This window comes from Phalacrocorax carbo, chromosome 12 (genome assembly GCF_963921805.1).
Source record: "Phalacrocorax carbo chromosome 12, bPhaCar2.1, whole genome shotgun sequence".
Classification (NCBI taxonomy): domain Eukaryota; kingdom Metazoa; phylum Chordata; class Aves; order Suliformes; family Phalacrocoracidae; genus Phalacrocorax; species Phalacrocorax carbo.
In genome coordinates this window covers 503494-525080 of record NC_087524.1, presented here as the reverse complement: position 1 = coordinate 525080, position 21587 = coordinate 503494, and the positions used below count along the sequence as shown (strand labels likewise).

The window sequence follows — 21587 nt, the reverse complement described above, 5'->3', positions numbered from 1 at the left end:
CTAGTAATTACTCATGTTTCAATCATTACAGAGGAGATAGTTTTAAGCATTTAATATTCAAAATTAAGAGATGCACAGGCCTACTAGAATTTAATTCTACAAACCATAAAGTTATAAAACCCACCTGTAAAAAAAAAAAAGATACTGTAACAATATGCAATATGCTGTTAGTACAATTATCATTGCAAATCAAGATAGCAAAACCACCACTCTAAATTATGGCTGATTATGTTTTAAGAATAGTTTATTAAATCAATTTACTAGCTACTTAATTGTTAGGCTAATGAGCTCAAACCCAATTAAAAACGTCACTCACAAGCACACAAAACCCAAGCAATGCTACAAAAAAAAAATCACATACACGCATACATATGCGCTAGATGCTGTAGTACAACGTATGTGAGACACAATTACCTTTCTATCCTCTCTAGTAAGGATAGAGCAATCTCCAGGAGTATAATCCCAAATCTTTTTTGGAGGCTGATGGAAAGCAAAGGAAGGAAATGAGGAAATGAAGATAAGGAAAGACATCACAGAGAATATGGAAACTGGATTAGAACAGAGGGGGAATACAATAGGGGATTTGCATCAACACTGAAAAGAAATTAAAAAAAAAAAACACAACAGAGAAATAGAGATAGAAAGAGGGATAAATCCGCTATGGCACAAATATCAAGAGATCATGAGAGGCAAAAGGGAGCATACATGCAGTCTGGAAGGGGCTGTTTTCAGTAGTGTTTGAGGAAATTTTTATTTTTGCAAGGTGCTGTAGGGGATTTTGGACTCTTTAGAGGGAGCCCACAGCTGGTAGTTAAAGCATTCTTAACACACACACAAAAAACAACAACAACAACAAAAAAACAACGGGGAAAAACCACACAGATTCATAAAAGCATTTGTTTTGCTCATTCTTCTTTTCAAAAGGAAAGGGTAAAACAAGGGCCTTTGATAAAGAAAAGGGAGAATCTTTCCCACCCCCACCAGACTATGAATACATACCATGTGAACAAATGGCTGAATTTCCAGTGGTGGCATTGTGGGGCAATGAGAATGCAGAGTTATTTTTTATGTCACTGGTTTGGGGGGTTGTTTGTTTGGGGGGTGGTGGGCGGGTGGTGTTGGTGGAGAGAGTGGGACACGTGGAAGTTTGGGAACTAGTTATTTAAATTCCATCCTATAGGTGAAGGCACTGATTTCAAAATAGGATTTTCCTGTTTGGATGCACGTGGAAATATCAGAGAGGATTATTCAAAGTGAAAGACCTTTGTCTTGACACTCCTATCCAAATAGCGCCATGCCAATACCCTCATTTCACCAGATATGCACCTCTCACTGATATGTTCAAAGACACTTTGTTCTTACTTTGCAATATCAGAATACATTTGCTCTGTTTCCAAACAAAAATAACCTCTGTTGGTTGGCAAACTTAGCATCATCCTACACGTCCGTGCTGACTTCTCGACTAGACTGTCGATGAGTCACTGACAGGGGATCTCCTAGTGTCAGGCTATCAAAGGCGAGACTGAGCTACAGCCCCTGGGTCTTGGTCCAAATTCCTTCAGGTTTCTAGACTGCCTGGATCTGCAGTTTGAATGCAGCCCACTTCTACATCTGGACAGCCACTGTGTGGATTGCAAACACTAAACACCTGTTTCTTGTCATCAGAGCAGCAGCTGCAGGTAGGTAGATGGTGCTGCAAAGAGTTAGGTTTGAGATTTGGAGGGAAGAACTGGAGGGAAGGAGGGGAGAAGGCAGGAGATGCACCCCTTTTTCCAGCCCCCCTGCTCCATTTATAGCAAACAGCTTCCTTAGTGCTGGCTGAGCAAGGGCTGGGAGAAAGTGCCCACATGTTGCGATCCCACAATCACAATGGAAGACAGCTGAACTCTAGACCGACCAAATGCCACGTTTGGTGGATGGGATCCATGGAGCTGCAGAGCCATGGGTCAGGAGGAAGAAAGGAAGGAGCATGTGAGGATTCAGCCTCAACAGCACACTAAAAAAGCATCCATGCTGCAGAGGCTGATCTAGGTGTCTGCAGGGCATGTGCCTGTCCACAGAGCTGCCTAGAAAAGCATCAGGGATGCTGCTCCAGCAAAGCGTCACTTCAGCTGCCCTGTGAAGTGCATGTGCTTTCCTCAATGGGGAAAGCCCTGTCCTCGTCATGCTGGTGTGTTCAGAGAGCAACACCCACAGGCTCACAAGAACCCTGTGCTCGCTTTTACCAAGGATTTTCCTCCCCACATCATATAGCCACAAATAAAGTCTGAAAACCGGGGGGAAATCATCCTGTAGGTTATCTCCAGCATTGGAAAAAAACAGCTGGGACAAACAGAGAATCTTTGAAAATCTCAGGTGCTGGTAAATGTCAATTAAATCACTGTGATTAGGCACGGGGCTCAGCCACTAGCTGGTCACAAAAATCTGGTCCTCTTGTGACCTGAGTAAGCAAAGCTACATAAAGCATGCTTTTCTGGCTCTGGTGACGAAGCTTAGAGGGAGCTTTGCTAAATTTCTGACAGGTAGCTATAGAAGTCTGAGATGACGTCCTCAATTCAAATGCCTGATGTAATGCCAAAGCACTATGGACATAGTACACCATTGGTTGGCACAGTTGATCAGCGAACATAGTTACATGGCTTTGGAGCTAGAGCAAGTTGACGTGGGACATCATTTCAGGTCAAGCTGCAATAAATCAGCCCTTAATAACAGTGCCCTGAGCAAGGTGGGGAATTTGTCGCTAGAACAGATGCTCTGCTAAACGAGAGACGGATTACTGGTGTAGCCTGAGATGCCCTCTTCTGAAGTAAGGCCAAGGCCACATGACTGAAAACAAAAACACTTCTCAGGAACAGATATACCTTCACTTCCAGAAAGGCCCGAGGGCATAAATGTTCTCCTTTCTCTGACACCTTTTCCATTAATTTACACTAACTTGAAGGATCACAGAGATGACAAACTTTCACTCGTTGCCAGAGCATCTGGCTATTAATTACATGGCAGCAAAGAGAAGCAGGTTTCTTCTTCCTTTGTGGAAATCTTAAACCATGACAACTTGTGAAGGGTTAAATCCTTATACTGACATCACAAAAGCCTCAGTGGGATGCAATTTACCTGACTTCTAGTGCCTAAAAGTTAGGGGAGTCTCATCTTAAGCACTGTTGAAGCTCCTTCTTTAGCTTAGGTTGCAAGGTCCATAGCTATAAAACACAGATTTCTACAACAGAAAGGACTACTTATGTTTGTTTTTCAGCAAAAAATTACACTATTTCTATGATGTGATCAGACTGGGCACCCAACCTCAGGGAGCTACATTCTGCGCAGAGGTATTTTGTCACTTCTGAGAGAACAAAGACCAGATTTAAAGAAAACCTGCTCTCTGGTGTCCATGTGCAGTTGCCTTTGAAGCCAGTACTGAACCTTAAAACATAATTCTGCTTTGTTGTACACGCAGGGAAATCTCAGCAGCACTCAAAAATGGTGTGCATGGGCACTTGACAACTGACCTCAAGGAGAAAGGATAAACGAGCACTATACTTGAATAGATGTGAAAGAATGATACTGACCCTCTGGTGCAGTAAGAGTAGCTTATTAAACAGTATTTGATAATGAATTTAATAGTGTTCAATCAGTAAGAACCAGGCCATAAAATGCTTTAAAGTCACATTTTTCCAGTAGCTATGACAACTGATGCGGTCCCTCCATCAAAATGTCCTTTGTCTATTGAATAATTAAGCTTTGCTTCATCTTCTTCCAGAGCTGGAAATCAAGGCTTCCCCCCCACCCACACACACACAGAGCAACACAGCTCCATCTGAAAAGAAAGCACACTGTTCTCAGACTCCTTTGGTTTGAGGGAATGGCAAGGGCTATTCAACACAGACTGATGCACCCCATTCAGGCAACGGGCAGCTACATGCATACGGAAATGAGCAGGAAACAGGGTCATGAGCTGTTTACCAATAGCTGGAAATTACTGACCTTCAGTTTACAAGCCAAGGCCAGGAATGAATGAGTGATTCTCCTTGATTTAAAGCTACCTATCAGCCATCCTAGACCTTGTTAGGCAGTGGGAAAATAAGGGCTTTGAATAAGGACTTTCAGCAATGAGAACAGGGAATTACTTCTAACAGTAACAACAAAAATGCAGTTTGAACTATGGTGTATGAAAAAAATATTGCCTTGTTGATACATATGGCTGGAAGGTGGGGAATGTTTTGAATGTTTTGAATGGCTTCAAAATACTTAAAGTGGTCACAGAACAGCTGCTTTACATCAGTACCAGGATGATGTTACGAACAATCACATTTTTAAATGAGTAAGGCAGCTGTTCCAGGTTTGGGGCCTAGCAAAGAGATGTGAGAACCATTACAAAAAAAAAAAAGGCAGGTTGACTTCATCGGTCATTGCAACTATCAAACTTACCGGTTTCCCAAACTCCAATTCCGAAAAGAATTTATACCAAGGTTCATTCTTTAAATCTATCTCTTCTGGGCTTATATCCCGAGTCTAAAGGAGTTGGTGACAGGGGAATGGAAGAAAGAGAAGGATAACATTATGCAAAGAATACACGGAGAGGGACTGTTAGAGATGCAGATCCCATGGTTTCCATTCTAAAATGTAGATATTAGCCTTGTAATTTGGAATTTCCATAGCACCTCTCTCACAAAGGCCATGAACTGCTTTGCAAATATCAGTTAAGCCTCGTGGCATCATTGTGAGCAACATGAATATGAATGAATTGCATTTTACAGGTCAAGAGACCCCCACAGGGAGAGATTATGCAGCTTGCCCACAGTCACAGGGAGACTCAATGGAAGAGCTGGGAGTCAACCAGCCTCTCACTCCTACTACCACACACTTCCATCGAGTCTGAAGCTGCATGTACTTTAAGAAATTGTTTTAATCTTCATTTGGTTAAAAAAAAAAAGAGAGATTCAGTGAGACCTGAATCAAATACTGCATCTTTAACAGCACATGAATATGCGAGAAACCCTGTTCTATATGCTGCAAACAGAGTGAAAGGTGGTTTTCTAAATCAAAGGAAACACAAGTCAGAAAGGGCACATCCCTGAAAGATCTCTGAAGGGATGGATAGAGAGACAATATTACTTGTTTCTTTACAAATAAATGTTAGAGAATCAGACAAAACTATAACAAAGGAAAATCAGACAGGACAGAAAACAGTACAGTTGAAAAGGAAATTCCCTTTTGTTCATACAATCTGTTCTAATAAAAAAAGAAGTTGAAATAATTGTAGCTGTTTAAACTCACTGCTGGTGAGATAAGAGAATAATTGCTGAGGGTTATGAGGTGCCACTCCCCAAAAGACATGTAGCTAACTCTTGCATTTCAGTGTACCTTGTCTTAGACATAATAGATCTCAGTGCATTAAAAATATAAATACGTTATATCTGATATGCTATTGTGATCCCAAGTGCTCCATCACAACAAGCGATGAGCCACACATGTGCACAGAGGGCCAACACAAAGTGTCCCGATGAAAACTGTCCTGTGATGGGATTGCTGAGGTGGGGGGGAGTTTCCAACAGTGCTGGGCTTTGCTAGATGTGCCAGACTCTGCCACAGCCATTAGGCATCACAAAAAAAGCTCTAGGATGAGAGCTCAGGATTGATGCTGAAAGAGGGCCAATGCTTCAATCTGAAAGATAAATGGTTACACCATGTTTGGTTTCCGATGCCCTGGAGGAAGACTTGGCTATTCCTTAAAGGCAAATTAGAAGCAATGCCTCAATTTTTTTCTTTACTGCACTCCAACTAGAAGTACTCATCTTGTTATATAACTGATTTTACATTAAAAAAAAAAAGCCCACTGACGTCAACAGGAGGCTCTTCATTGCTCTGAAATTCTGACAGTCACAGCTCTGGCTGTGATTACCAGGAGATATCCACAAATCTCCTGCAGCCTCCTTGAAGGATCTAGTTGCTAACCGTTGTATTACTGTTGTATTTAATGAGACTGATGGAGACCATGAAGCCACTATTTCAAGACCTTCTTTCTTCTGTGATGTATGGCTTGAAATTAAAGCTCAAAAAATAACATTGGAAGTTAAAGAGGTATCAGATTCTTCTTGTCTTTGACGAACTCTGCACAATTTTTCTCAATTATGCTGATGATGATCCTGCTTGTCGCTTTTAGACTCCAGTTCAACAGTGCAGTTAAGTACCTGATGAAGTCTGAACAGAGCCACTGGTGATGACAGACTTTTCGCAACGGCTCAGGTACACAGATAAGCAGCCTTTTGCCACAAGGTTTAATCTTGGCTGTTTACCGTGAGAAAAAATCGCCACTTAAGTCTGCAGAAATCTTGCTCCAGGGTGGACTGCAGGAATGGAGTTGCCATACCATGTTCAAACCACTCCTCACTCAAGAGAGTCATCCACCACCCATTTCAATAGGCACTAGGATCATGCTCCTATCAGGAGCAACTTTGTTGAAGTCAATGAAGGGACATGGGTGTGAAAAGAAGTTGGTTGCAGGATCTTCAAAAAGTGATGGACCTTGATTGCACTTGTAAGGAAAATAGAAAACCCACCAAAATACCAAGGAGAAACATCAGGTCCCAGATCAGACTTTATAATTTCTATTGATTTAAATTGCTCTTCACTCTTGTATAAAATCCTTGGCAGGTTTTTCAGAAGCATTCCTTTACCTGCTCCATGCACTGATCAATGCCTGAACTGTTAAGGCACAAAGTCTAGTTTACATTTGGAATCTCACATGCAATTAGCACTTCTAATTGAATCCTTCAAATTAATGCCTATATAGAACAATTATATCTTTATGTACTAAACTGGCTATTCACTAGTAACTTCATTCAATATTTTCTAGCACTTACAGTGTCACACTTGTACCACTGAAGGACACCTTAAGTGAGCTGTGGTGATTTATGTAAGACCGGCTGATGAGGTTAGCACCACCTCTCTGCCCTGCCCCTTGTCAAGCATTCTTGCCAAGCCTGCAGAATGAGGCCTTTGTATGTCCCCTAGCTGTCACAATTCACAGCATTACTTACTAATGCAAGCTGAAATTTGTAACAGCTCACTTAAGACTCCAGGTTACACCCTGGCATAGCTGGGGAGCCAGCTCACATTCGGTTCTGCCACCCCTGCCACAGAAGTAGTGAGATCCAGATGAGGAAGAGAGCAGCCCAGGGCAGATGGCCATGTTCAAGTGCACCTCAGAGGCATCCCCTGAGCACATTAAAGGCGCTCTGCAAATTAGTCATTTGGTGTTTAAAACATCAGAGAAACATAGAAATTGAACCAGCCTGCTTTGTTGCATAATGCCTTCAACCCTCCTGCATCAACTAACGCTGTGCCCTAGAAAAAGCACAGCTGTCAAAACAGCTGCTGAACAGGTCACAGTGTCAAACATGGATTAAAAACTAGGGTTAGTGATCCATACTTAACACAGAAAACAACATGTCCAAAAGGAAAGAAGCCTCTCAATCCCCCTAGATCTTGCTTTATAGAGAACAAAAATGTTAGGAAGTTATGCAAAACAGTTTTCAAAACAACATATACAGGAAATATATCACACGAGCACTGCAATGTAAGTATAAGGAATCCTATCTGAATGGAACCGGACAAGCATTTGGGGAGTAGTTTACAGTCATGGGATAAAGTCACAAATAGGATAAAACAAACATTACCATCTTTTCGTTGTTCAGAACTGAGGACTTTCCTGGCTGGTAGTCATAAATGCTCCTGGGCTCTGCACGGTATTTTCTGGTGTCCACTTTCTTGTCTGGAGGCTCCCAGTCAGTCCTGAGGAAAGAAAGATCAATTAACACAAACCACTGTGATTTCCGTGGAGACAAGCACTTCCTTGTGACAGGTGCCTTTTCCCATTAATCATGGTTTAATCAGGCTACTTTTTAACCTAGGAAAGGAGCCTGCTGCAAAGGGAACAGTTCAGACAGGGCTCCAGGCATACATTTCTTTATGGCAGGCAGAGTTTGATACAGCTCAGCTGCTGAAACCACTGGAGCAGAGGGGGTTTCTTCCAAGTACTTTCAATAAACTTCCGAACTTCCATATCTTTTCTGATTGGAAATAGCTTAGTGATGGGCTTCAACTAAGCTCACCAGTATGAACAAGTCCAAACTTTGAGCAGACCTCAGACTAAATCTCTTTTGCTAAAGTTCTTCATTTTAGCCACATCACTGATTTCCTGACTACTGCTGCTCTGGATTCTGGGGGTACTCTGGGATCCAAGAGGGTGTCTTTTCTAGAGAAATCAATTAATTATCTCAGACTAGTATATCTAAAGATGGCTAAGAACAGTTGATTCACTTCCAGACCACTATAATTTTGTGCAGTGGCCACACTGGCACAGTTCAGACAATAGTAGTTACAAAGCACTCAGGTCCACATCAATGTCCACCTCCTCTGAAAAGTAATACATTCAAATGCTTCATGCAGAATATTCAACGCCCCTGAAAACACCCAGAAATCAGGCCATTTAAGCTGGTAAACTAATTCTGATCTTGCTCTTGATATTTCCCTTTGATGGGCAATGTTGTATGTGGATTGATCTCACCCGACATTCACCGAACAAAAGTGAGGCATCTAACCAAAACTGCTGTTCCAAGTTTCTTCCCACTTACCCTGCTGACCTGGATTAGGATAGGAACAACCCACTGGGTTGCGCAAACGCTCTCCACTGGGGTAGGAGAGACAGAGACAACCCATTTCAATTTTTAATTTTTTTTTTTAAAGTGGGCCAATATGACAGCCAAAATGACCAGCCTACAAACAACGTACAAATTTCAACAAGGTTGATCTTTGCTGTCTAGAATAAACTTGATTGCTTAAGGTTCCAACCCCAGAGAAACTTCTCCCTATTAAAACACTCTTTTGTCACTGGATAATAGGAAGCATGAATTATCGTAATCCTTTCACTTGCAAGAGTTTTCTCAGAGGGCCAATGTACTATGCCTTCAATTCCTGCATAAGGAAGACACCTTCTATCAGCAAACTGTCTCCTGATCCAGCAGCCCAAGATGCTCACTGACTTAGCAATCTCAAATTATGGCATTGCTCATTTGAGGCAGCAAGTGCAAAACATTAAGAGCATGTGGAAGCTGGTGAGGGAGGGAAGAGGAGTTCAAGAGCTGGGAGAATTCAGCAAATAAAATATAAAATATAAATATAAAATATTAATTGCTCATTCTGCTTTCCCTTCATTTGGCAAATGCATTCATTACTGTTACAAAGAGGTTTAAAATACATGGTAATAAACAAAGCAACAGGAGGAACGTCATCTTGAAAGATCAGAAATGACACTGTTAACTAGAACCTTCTTCCAAGACATTTCATACGGACGGGATTCCTCAGAGATGGAACAAAACTTTTACCAAGGCTCAACATCAATCCAAAGTTTGCTTCTCCAAATTATTATTATTTGCTTGTATTCTGACGTGCCTTTACAGCGTTACACTGAGCCAAGCATTTCCACTGTGCCGCTGTGGTAGGCACTGTACGGGCATGACACACTGGGAAACACTGCGTATCCGGGCAGGAAACTATGCAACAGACTGTGTGATGCCTGGTCAGACAAAATGGGGGAGCGGGCTGTGACAATGAAGCATTTCACTGCTGCCTAGCAGAAGAGTCAGAATCAAAACTACATCTCCACTTCCCCAAAAAAGTTTAACTGGAGTTGTGGACTTTCCACCTTTGGTTCCTTTCAATTCACAGCTTTCAGAGATTCTTCCAGTACCGATCCAAATATATCTTAGTTCAGGTCACCTTTCTGGGCTTGATTTCAGCGATGAAGTACGGTTTGGCAGTGGCAAAGTGGCAGACCTCTTAACAACCTTCTCCGAATCAATATTGTCCGTCTCGCTCTTGGAGCGGGGAACTGAAAGCTGTGTTCTGCCTGTAGGATAAGTCAGATACAGGAACATCGGTGAACTGGATAGGAGGCAAATAAATACATGCTTTACATGCCCTTTCTGTTTGACAGATTACACAAAAAATGTGAATTACTTACTGTCCTCGGAGTAGGAATAACGAGGAGAGTATGAATCAGAATCTTCATCTGAAAGACAAAAGCATTTTGCAAGTGAGCTGGAAAAGCTCCAAAGAAGAAGCACCAGAGACCCTTTTCATTTCTTCTACTAATATTGGCCATAGTTTGAGTGATATGCCCAATACTTGCTACAGTGAGAGGATCCTAAAAAACAGAATCCTAATGAGGTTTAAATTGCATTTAAGTATTATTCCTAGATTAGATATAAATATTAATGTACTACTTACACTAATATGTTTCTCCAGGCTCTCAAAGCACTTTAGAAAACAATCGCTTTTTATCACAAAACCCCTCCACAGCAAGGGTTATTAGATCCACTTTATCAAAAGCTGAAAGATAAACAGAGGATCTAAAAGCTGTATTATACGCCTAAAATAACTCAGTAGGCGCTAGACACAGTAACAGAGCTTAGGAGAGCTGCTCCCATGACTTTTGACAATTGCTGGGACATCTTACTTGTACTAACTTGCACACCAAGCTGAAGCATGTTCACTAACTCAGATAATCTTTTAAGCACAGATGAAGTTCCTGGCTTGAGACACACATGTATACTTGCACCAAGAGACCGTCCTTGTTCTGAAGAGTTTACTTTTTAAATAGGAATGACATGTCTGTAGAATGCAGTAGAGGTATTCAAGCAGCTCTAAAAGATCTAGCAATGACACCCGCGTAACTGCGTGGTGTGGTCTGGCTCCCAGTCTGAGCAACCTCCTCTCTTAAACAGTGACGGTGTTACTGCATCAACACAGCAATGTCGTTCCCAGGATGCAGCTGCTGCCTTGGGCTGTGGAACCACGTGCTGCCTTATTCAAAGATAACACATCTGCAAAAGGCAGATGTGCCCAAAACGAAGGTGGGAGGATGGCAGCATTACCACCCCCACTCTACAAGTGACGGCCAGAGAGACTTTGACTTGATCAAAAACCTAGTGGTGTCTTTCCACCAGTTTCCCCAGGCTTTGGAATGAATCCTCAAGTGAATTGCAGGTAGTAGCAGGGGGGAGTTGGGATCAGACCTGGAAACTGGACCCACAGGCCCATCACCTTTCTCTCTTGATGAGGGTTCAAACTTGCAGGGATGTGCATATGAGACGTCTACAGGACTTCTAAGGCAAAATGCAGGAAAGTACAATGCAATGACTGCAAAGAGAACTGTGAGCAAAGGTATTACTAATACCTCTCTGAAGAAACCACTAAAAGTAACAGAGATAAGAAGAGAGAAAAACAAAATAGATGAAGCCAGAATAAGCCAGGTAAGAAAAGAACATACTAAAAAATAGTTATGTGAATTTAGTGACGCCAATTTCCAGATCTTCTCTCGAGGAGGACATCAGTCATCTGCTACAGCCAATCTCATCTGCTGGAAAAACCAATCTGGCTAACACAGCTGACCTGAAATTGCACTCAAGCCTTCATCAAGGCTTCATCAAGCCTTTCAGGAAGGCTCAAAGAAGTCTTAACTTTTAGCCTGTCTGCTCAGTTCTCTTGGTGAATTAATTAGAAGGTTTAAGTTCCAAACAGACGGTTATTGACTTTGGTGGGCTTATCATAACCTTCAGGTTAAAAAATACCAAGGGTCAATTTTCAGGCCAATTCCCGTATTTTAAACCTAAATGACAGGAAACAAATATTGATTTAGTTAATGTTATTACACTGAATTGTTGACAAAATTGACTGGCACTCCTCTATAAAAGCTGGGTTAATTCAGACAGCAAAATATTTGGTAAATCACAAATCTCTCAGTCCCTACAAATACAGATGAACAAATGTCTACAACTACCTTCACAGCCATTCACCTCTCATAGTCTTATTTAGTGTTGGTGATCAATGAAAAAAATAATGTACTTACTTGAAGAGAAATACCAATATTTATTACAGCTAATCATTCAGACAGGAAAACATACAATAAAAAATTCACTTCAGATAAGTGCTTTTTTCCAATTGCTGGTATTGTAATATCTACAATAATAAGGACAACAGGTATGTTTTGTCTCTGAGTATCTTATGAAGAAGAGTGCCTACATTTCTTCCCTTTTTACAGCAAGGAACACCAAACCACAGAAATCCAGAATGACTAGATAAAGATTAAAGAGTAAGTCAGAGATGAGCATTAAAACAAGATCCCCTGGCTCTCTTAATGGAGCAGGATATCACCGGTTTATAGTTACAAAATCTGATACCTTTAGCAAGAAGAGGCTGTTCCCCTCTAGTTCTAGAGAATCTGCAGTTTGTTACTTTTTTTTTTTAAATGGTTTGGCCATATTCTCTGTGTTTCTAGAGACTCTAAAGGTATTTTTGAGGGAAGCCCAAATCCTTATGTTTCTAGGAGATCCTATGCATCAATCCAAAGCAGAAAACTCTGACACTGATTGTATGAAATTGAGGCTTCACCCCATCTCTGTGTAAACACTTTGCCATTGAGTATATAACTTTGAAATGTTTTCTAAACATGAAACATGCACTCCAACCCATCTACATCATCAGGTGTTCCAGATTCCTATCAAGGAAAGAACCCAAGCAAATGTTATAGAAACATTTCCCAATGTACTGAGAATAAAAAGCAAGTATTTGGTCCAGTAAAATTTCAGCTACTAAACCAGCTAATTACTTTCATGTGCGCATTTGTGAATGCACAGGGGACATTTATGGGAAAGCAGATGCTTATTGGTTTTGCAAACTGTGTTAGTTCAGACAAGAGCAAAATGGATTTTCAAACTTCATTACAAAGAAGAAAAATGAGTCTCTGTAGAAGTCCTTTATCAATTAGTTACTGAGACACTCTGTTTCTCTCTCATCCAATCCCACATACTCTTCTGCCAAAGAAAATAATTTACACTGCATTGTAATTTGCAAGACAGGCCTGTTCACCTACAGGTTTCACCAAGAAATGAGCAAGTATCTTGGAAACCTGCATGGCACTATTCCACATTCATTTTAACAGTGAAATGCACCTTATGTCTCCTGGTCTCCTTTGAGCATCTCAGCTAGAACCCGTATTGTATGCTTTCTTCTTACACAGTACCCACCAGACGTTTAATACAAACATTGAATGAAATGGTTAATTAACAGTCTCACCAGGGCTGGCTTGAAGCACAGGCTAAGTAGACAAGTTCCTGAATTGCAGAATCTAAAGTGACACCAAAGCACCAAGTCAACAAGGCTGTCACCAACCACAACTTCCCAATCTGGAAATGACTGTATGTCCAATACGTGCAGCGGATTCCAGTGGTTCTCATATATAAATATTTTCATGCATATGTGCACAGTTACATTATTAGCACTGCAATAGATGCTGTTTCACATCCCTGAAACAGGGATTTGTACATGAAAGAATCTGCTGAGCACATGAAGAGGATAATGTAACGACAGTGTTATTTCAACTTGTAAGATCTGCTGATGAGACTCTCAAACTTTGCCCTTGCCTAGATATGCCAAGTGCACCTAAGGCCAGCCCTGAACCTATGTTACCAAGTTATATTTATTTTAAAACACTGCATTGAGGGACTGATCCAAAGCCCACTGAAGCAAGCAGCCTTTTTAACAATAGACTTCAGTGGCATTTTGGGTCTGGCCCTAACACAGTGTTACATATTCAAAACCAGAGGTAAATAATTGGGGGGGGCGGGGGGAGAAATCTCAGTTAAACCACATCTTTACATGTAAGTCAGCATTCTAGGCATGTTAAATAATCACTGCACGCACATGGCTAAATACAACTGATAAGCGCATAAAACCAAGCAAACCCCAAGTCTGTAGCATTAGTCAAATACTAGTTATGAAGCCAGAGGAGCACTGCAAAGCCAAAAAGGTATCATACAGTCAAGGCAATGCTTAGAGTGCAGCAAATCATTATGAGGCAGCATAATGCTCAGCAACTAGAAAAAACTCCAGGAAGAAAATAAATGGATAAGGCAGCATTTGTGCAGAAAAATATATATGGTCATTATTATTACCTTCAGAGATAGGACTAGGAGTAGACGCAGGAAACTGGTATGTAGGAGAATAAGGATTGTCTTCTGCAGCAGAGAAAAGCAGTGGATTTTGAGACTATCCACAGTGAAGTGGAGGTTCTGCTTCATCCCCCAATTTCCTATCACTGTATGATTTTATTGCCTACTTTAATAATACTAAACGGCACCATACTTTAAAAAAAGATTAATGGATTAGCAAAGATTTAGTCATTTTATGCATCACACAAGAAGGTATACTGGGCATAACTGAATTTCCAGCCAGTGTAACACATGGGTAACAGAAATCTAGAACCTGAATCTAGTTACTATTAGGGTGCTATAGTACAGTTAACTCAAAGCACAAGACAACAGATACTCTGACTACACTTCTGGTACCTTCAGTTTTTTGCTGGATTTCGGGAAGTTCAGGAAATATGTAGGTAGGGCAATAAGGGTTTTCTTCAGGAGTGTCTAAGGAGAGGAACACGATTTTGAAAAAAGAACACAGAGGACAGATTTAAAGGGGAAGAAGGGCGAGACAAGAATCCATGCACAAGCTGACTGCAGAACAGTCCCTCTCACACTGATGCTCCTGCAACCTAGATGCGTCTTTGCTCATTGCTGCCTCGCATGGCTGGTGCCTGCGAGAGATCCTAGAAGCTGAGGGGACTGAACTCATTCTCCTCCTGAAGCATGGGCTGTGGTCAAACTGAAGAACCTCTGTTAGGAGCACTGGGATTAGGAAACAGTTCAACTCTTTCTCATTCCATCCAATACAACACAGCAGCTATCTATGCAGAAAGCTCATCACGACAGCACCTGCAGTGGCAAATACAGCTCCAGTTTTGCATGCTCTGTGTTTTATTTTATAAGGGCAGTTCTGATTTGCATTTGCCTGCACATCAGGCTGTTCAGAGGGTTTAGTTTGCAGATGCTACTGCAGCCGTTTCTCTCACAGAAGAAAGAATATGAATGTATCAGCAGCCAGGCACAGACATGCCCCAAAGTAGGGGATCCCCTGAGCATGCACCACTACAGAGTTCGCAAGTACTCACCACAATTTTAGGTTTCAAAAGGAGAAAATCTGAGGTTTTGGAAAAGCAGAGTTCAGATTCTGAACTCACCAAAAATCAATGGAAACCTTTCCATTGGTTTCAGTGGGCTTCAAATCAAGCTTTGTTATGCAGGCAGTAAAGCTTTACAGTGTAAAAGGTTTTCTCTTATGCACAGAGTAGTTTCACTGATAACCTACTGTCCTTCAAAAGTGTGGGCGGGTGGGTGGGGTTAGCTGCTAAAACTGGAGTTCAGGGATCTATTTTCTGTAAGTATGGAATTACTAGCAGCGTTCTGATCTCAAATAGTACTCTTGATTTCATGAGGGCACTGCAGTTCACCATTCAGAACAACTCAGACCTTTCTTTGGACTTCACTGTTCTCTCACCTTTGACTTCAGGGATTTCAAATATATTGGTTGAGTTCTGTGGTGCAAAGCAAACACTAGTTAACATAAAACACTTTTATTTAACATCCAGTGCAATTCTTCACATGAATAAAATGAAAAGTTATCAAGGTGGTCTTTTAAAGTAAGTAAAAACCATCTGTGTTACAGTACCTCTATTTAGCTTGTGGATCTGTTTGAACATTGTCTTGTACCAGTCCTTCGATCTGTCTGTATTCTATTGGAAAAATAAATATACACGTAAATAATCACAACCATTAATTTTACCAGCCTTTCAAAGTTCTTATGAATCTTCCAGCAATGAAAAAGGTTGACATTCTGCTATACGAAGGTTATATGACATTAATACTTTGAAACATGAGTGATTTCACTCAGCTACATAAATTCACATGTAATGAAGCTACAGGCTTCACTCAGTTACTAATAATGCACAAGCTTTGCAGGGGTAGATTGTAACCTGTGTAGAACCGTAGATTGTGTGGAAGGTTTTGCATATTAATCTGATTTGACACCTAAAAGTAGACACCTTGCCTATTTTAGTCCTAGGTACTGATTTCCTAAGTATTCAATGGACAGGTAGAAACATTTAGTGTTCAAGTCACTCCAGACACTAGTTGTAAGAACAGACTAATAATTCTTTTCATTATAATTTCCCCTGAAAACTGAATGAACTTAAACATGTTGTATAAAAGAGATACATGTCTTTAAGATAGCTAAAATGAGACAAAGCTCTTCCTTAGCTGCTAGCTGTGAGTGAAACAGAAGAGTGGAAAACAGTATTCCCATATATGATGAAAAGAGATATTAGTCTTTAAATTTTTACCACCCCTGAGGCAGCAGAACCAGGTCATTGATAGCAAATCGAAGCTTTCACAATAAAATACATCGGAACTAGAATTCTACCTTCTCTTAAATCTCTGCAGTCTCTGGACCTTTAGTGAATTCCCTGAGCCCTAAGCTAGGCAGAACCTGGCCCAGGTTTTGTGCATTGGCCGCATGCTCAGTGCTGTCTTACCCTCAGTGGAATGCCAATATCATCGACGGAGGTATCAGCCATGTGCTGAGGGCTCTTGACAGTGCTTTTCTTCTCCTCCACTGTCCTCTTCTCACTTGGCACTGGCTCCGAAGCTGGCTTGTCCCGTATGAGTGCCGAATCAACTTTATCAGAAACTAGTCTGTCTGGCACTGAATCTGGAAATGACAATGGGGGATTCTTATCTCATCCTAGCATTGAACCGCATCACCATATTCCACTCTTTTAAGACAAAAATCCTAGCAAGTAGTTGATGAGACAGACTGTGTCACTGCTAGCTGTGGTTAGCATCTGAACGGAAGGAAACCTACCATGAAAATGTTTGATACCAGCAAAAGTAGGCTACCATGTCTGGAGTAGCCACCCTCACACGTCTCATGGCAGTCTCAGCTACCATGTATGACAAAGGAAAATTTTGGTTTCAAGGACTGTTTGGGGGTTGGTTTTTTGGTGTCTTTTTGCCTAATTAGCAACTCTGCATTTTCATTCCTCATCAAAAAGCATCAGTGATACAGTCTCCTAGACATCTTTTTCTGCTGGTGACTTCAATCTAATGGGGCATCCTATGCGGTAGTGGGGCACTACCTTTTAACAGCTTACACTCACCTGCCTGACAATCCCGTTCATTATAATCAGTATATGATGCTTCCAATTCACCTCTGTGCCTTAACCAGAGTTTGTACACAACTAATTCCAATGTTGTTTAGGCATACATATGATTCCTCTTGCATATGAGTCTGCCTAAAGATGGGGGGAAACAACTAATTGCTCCAGACTGCCTTGCTTCCACCTGGAATTCCTTGGTGCTGCCTGACTGACACCACATTTAGCAGCAGGCGGCACAACCAACGCTGGCCAAGGAACCAAGGGAGCTCCGTTTGCTCTGAAGCTCTACTACGGAGAGCTGCAGCACAACAACCCTTAAGGATCGGCCGAGGACTTTTTCTGCATGGACTTTTTGGAGAGGAAACATCTGTGATTTTTAGTCTGCCTCATCAAGACTTTGCCAAGTCCTATCCTTTTTACATCACTGCATGCATTGAAAAAGAGAGAGAGAGAGATAGATATCTGTTTATTCACATGCACATCACCATACTGCCCAAAGCCATTAAATGTGCAGAAATCTGAAAGGGGCAGTTAGCAGAGGACAGGCTCGTGCATAACAAAGTATTGGTCTGTCGGTACCTTGAGCAAACACAATTCTGCCCTGCGAAACTCAGTATGCGAAAGATTTCTGTTTGAGTGGTTGGTTTGAAATTACCATCAAACTTTAAGTCTTCCTCCTCTTGAAGAAATAATGAAATGAGGCAAAGCATCTATTAAATCCTTGTTTATAATTTTCAACCTATTTCCCCTCCCTGTGAATGTGTGTGTGCTGTCTTTCGGTCCTTCATGTCCCTAGTGTACAGGGGTCTCCATTTTGTAGACAGTATTTGGTCCATTTCCATTACTAAACTCCTTACTAAGCCTCTAGGAACAGAGCATAGAAAGAGCACCTGAAACTAGACCATTATTCCTTGAACTTGAAGAAAGCAGGTTTTTCGATGTGGATGGGATGCAAACCTTAGGAAAGGTCACAGCTTTCCTCCATTACTTATCATTGTCACTGCTGATGTTACAAGTCCTGAGCTTCTGGTCTAGAAAAGTAATCTTCTGCAGACTAAAGACTTCAACGCCAGAAAAGGTCACAAACTCCTTCTCTTTGATTCCCTAGCTCCCTGCACTAGAAAAGTGGTTGGCTGTTTGCCAGGTAGATCCCATACGAAACTATGATGATAATATTCAAAATACCTAAGGCAGACATAAACCACAGGGTAAATGTATCGTAATCTGATTTCCCAGTGCCACAGCTGTTATCTAAGCAAAAAAATCTTTATTTTGATGATATAGCAAAAATAAACCCCACTGTCTGGCCTGTGTCAGCCATCTCCCAACCACGAATTCACATCTTTAATATTATAACATGCAGGTTTGGGAGCTATCTAGCATGGCATAGCCAGGGAGAAAGTCTACCAGACAGTTAAACATAGTTTGAAGGAGTTTTCAAAAATATTTTTTTGGAGTCCACTTAGAACTGGTTGAAGGTGCTGGACTAACAACCCTGGAGACAGGAAAGGCCTGTCTGACAGCACACGTGGTATAGGGCACGCCTCCCTGTGCACCCTACCGGGTAAGTCCTTCCTGGGTCCATAAGGCTCAACCAGGAGGACCAGCTTAGCTGCTGGTCCAGTTTGGCTGCTCAGCTGATACTGCAAACACAGACACCTGCTGCACGGGTGTCTCTGCAGAAGGAGGGACTAAAGCAGACATCTTTCACCACAGATTTCCTACACTACCCTACAACTTGGAAGATAATGGCTAAACTTCACACTGACTATTTGCCATGCACCTCCAATGATTTCAAAAGAGTTTATGGAGGTATATATCAGGCTCTGAGGTATTTAAAGACCATAGAGCCAAATCTGATGCCTAATTGCCCAAATAACCAGATTGCACCAGACAACACATTCCATGGTACCTGAGCCATCCTTTTGCAAGAGCAGCAGCAACATACGGGGCAAGAGAGTTTTACTGCTGTGATCAATCGGACATAAAAAGCAGGGGGAAAGGGGGCAGGCAGCAGCTTTGTGTGGTGGTTTAGGTACACTGAGAGCAGATGCAGAACCAGCTGTGCCACAACGGCCTCACTCTTCCAGACCAAGGATCGTTTGGGCTGTAACAAACTGCTCTGTGTCTATCTCTAGCTTAGAAAACAAAGGATTTCCTGATAATGAAGGGAAACACCTTGCGAAAGCGAAAACCAACAGGAAACCTCTGCCTGGACTTGCAGGCAAGTGCTCAACTTGCAGCTGACCAGTGTAAGCTGTTCTGCAGCCTGTCACCTCAGCATGGTGGCAGCGGAGAGGAGGGACAGGCTGGTGTCGCAGCCAAAGGGACCTGGTGGATGAAGTTGGAGCAGGTCAGCAGCTGTTTCATGGGACGCACTCCGCTGGTCCAGGGCCCCATGCAGCAGAGCAAGGGCATGCAGAACCCGGTTCTCTGGGCTTCTGTCTGTGATATGTGAAGTGCTTGGGCACACTCTGTCGCGCTCCTCTCTCCTGCCTCTCCATTTACCCTGCCACGGCCACAACCAAATAATAATATGGGTAAATGGTGCATAATGTGCTGTTCCTATAAAGCTCACTGCAGACTGAGCTACTTCTGTTTGGGGTGTGGTGAAGGAAAGACGGCCAGGGAAAGAACTTGCTCTTCTTTCAAGGAGAGACCCAAACACCCGTTGCAAGAGCAGAGAGCTGCCTGGGGAGAGAAGGGTGGCAGCACACTTGCATGCTACAATTTTATCATCTATTTCTTGACATCTGTGCACAAATACTTCTCCTCTTGGAGTCATATAAATACTGATTTTTATTTCCCTTTGTCTCCCCTCACCACAGGCAAGACTAACTCTAACGACTGTGTAGAGAAACTTGAGAACATGCCCCAAGGGAGCAAACCTAAAGGCTCAAAAGGCAGCCCCAAAAGTCAACTAGAACAATCAAACTCTATGTAAATCTTATGACTTAGAGGAACACATGAGTAATTTAGGGTTCTGGTATATTAACACGCAGTCACATAAGTAGCATTTGGAGAAAAGACTGAAATAAAACATTCCATGACCTGGACTAAGCCAGGACAAATATTTATACTAATTCCTTTGCAGTTTCTGCGAAGTGTGTTTGCTAAAGGTACTCCACATGCTAACGAAGCAGCAGCTTTGCTCCAGCAGAGGCAGCAGCTGGGGGGGTAGCAGACCTTTCACATCATACCTGCCAGGCTACTAAGCCTTTTTTGCTGTTCTGTGGTAAAGGAAGAAACAAAACAAAAAGAAATACAGAACAAATCGGTGAGACATAAACAGCAAGTGCTCTGGTGCTGCAGTTCTGGCAGGCAATATGCTGTGGACAGAACGGCAGCAGCTGCTGGAGGGACTCGGTTTTCAAATACCCTGCCAAAGTGACAGCCCACAGCCCCTTCGCCACACAGCAGCCTTGTGGAATAATATACATCTCATAATGCAGTGACCAATGCATCTGCAAAGAGGTTTGGGGTTTTTTTTCATTTTTCAATTTTTTCTTAACATTAGAGAATGAAAAAAGTTGGACAGGAGACAATTTGAAAATCAGTAAAGACTCTCAAAGAGTCAAACAACTTGACTAACATTACCATTAGCATGAAGCACATTTTGAACCAATAATGCTGTAGCATTTTGTAGAGTCATAGAATCGTTAAGGTTGGAAGAGACCCTTAAGATCATCGAGTCCAACCGCTAACCTATCACTGCCAAGCCCGCCACTAAACCATATCCTCAAGCACCACGTCTACCCTTCCTTTAAATACCTCCAGGGATGGAGACTCAACCACCTCCCAGGGCAGCCTGTTTCAGTGTCTGACAACCCTTCCTGTGAAGAAGTTTTTTTCTAATGTCCAACCTAAACCTCCCCTGGTGCAGCTTGAGGCCGTTTCCTCTCGACCTATCGCTTGTTACTAGGGAGCGGAGACCCACTCCTGCCTTGCTACAACCTCCTTTCAGGTAGTTGCAGAGAGCAATAAGGTCCTCCCTCAGCCTCTTCTCCAGACTAAACACCCCCAGCTCCCTCAGCCGCTCATCATCAGACCTGCTCTCCAGACCCTGCCCCAGCTCTGTTGCCCTTCTTTGAACATGCTCCAGCACCTCAATGTCCTTCTTGTAGTGAGGGGCCCAAATTTCAAAGGGATACAGGAAAGGATCAAGTCATTGTTGGTGCTTGCTGAGTCCTACCATATACTACTGAGCCACAGATTCAGTGATTTGTGCACAGACGCAGCTTGCTCAAGGCTTTGATTCTCAGAATGGTCTCCTTGGTTTAGGGTCTTTCATTACCCAGTTCCCAAATTTGGACGTTTGTTGTGTCTTCCAGCATGTTTGACTACCCTAAAGTTGATGTTCACAGATGCTTTCTAAAGGGATGCCCAAATGACTTGCCCAAGTCATGGATGGGAATAAACCAAGAATTCTTAGCTCTCTGTTCTCTGCTCTTTCTACTCCCTAGCAATTAATCCTTTCATT

General features: G+C 42.1%; 1 protein-coding gene across 20 annotated transcripts in view; it reads right to left on the bottom strand.

Moving 5' to 3' along the window:
* The window catches only part of SORBS1 (sorbin and SH3 domain containing 1), a 218975-nt gene that overhangs the window by 30224 nt on the left and 167164 nt on the right, over positions 1–21587 (bottom strand). For 19 of the 20 annotated variants that reach the window (XM_064463610.1, XM_064463611.1, XM_064463609.1 and 16 more), the window contains 8 exons: positions 20308–20337; positions 16484–16659; positions 15622–15685; positions 10022–10069; positions 9778–9907; positions 7677–7791; positions 4426–4509; positions 415–480 (listed from right to left, as the gene is read on the bottom strand). In XM_064463610.1, the coding sequence (XP_064319680.1) occupies positions 415–480; positions 4426–4509; positions 7677–7791; positions 9778–9907; positions 10022–10069; positions 15622–15685; positions 16484–16659; positions 20308–20337 (713 nt within the window). The remainder of the gene's footprint in view (positions 1–414; positions 481–4425; positions 4510–7676; positions 7792–9777; positions 9908–10021; positions 10070–15621; positions 15686–16483; positions 16660–20307; positions 20338–21587) is intronic. The other variant, XM_064463624.1, reaches the window with a different exon arrangement.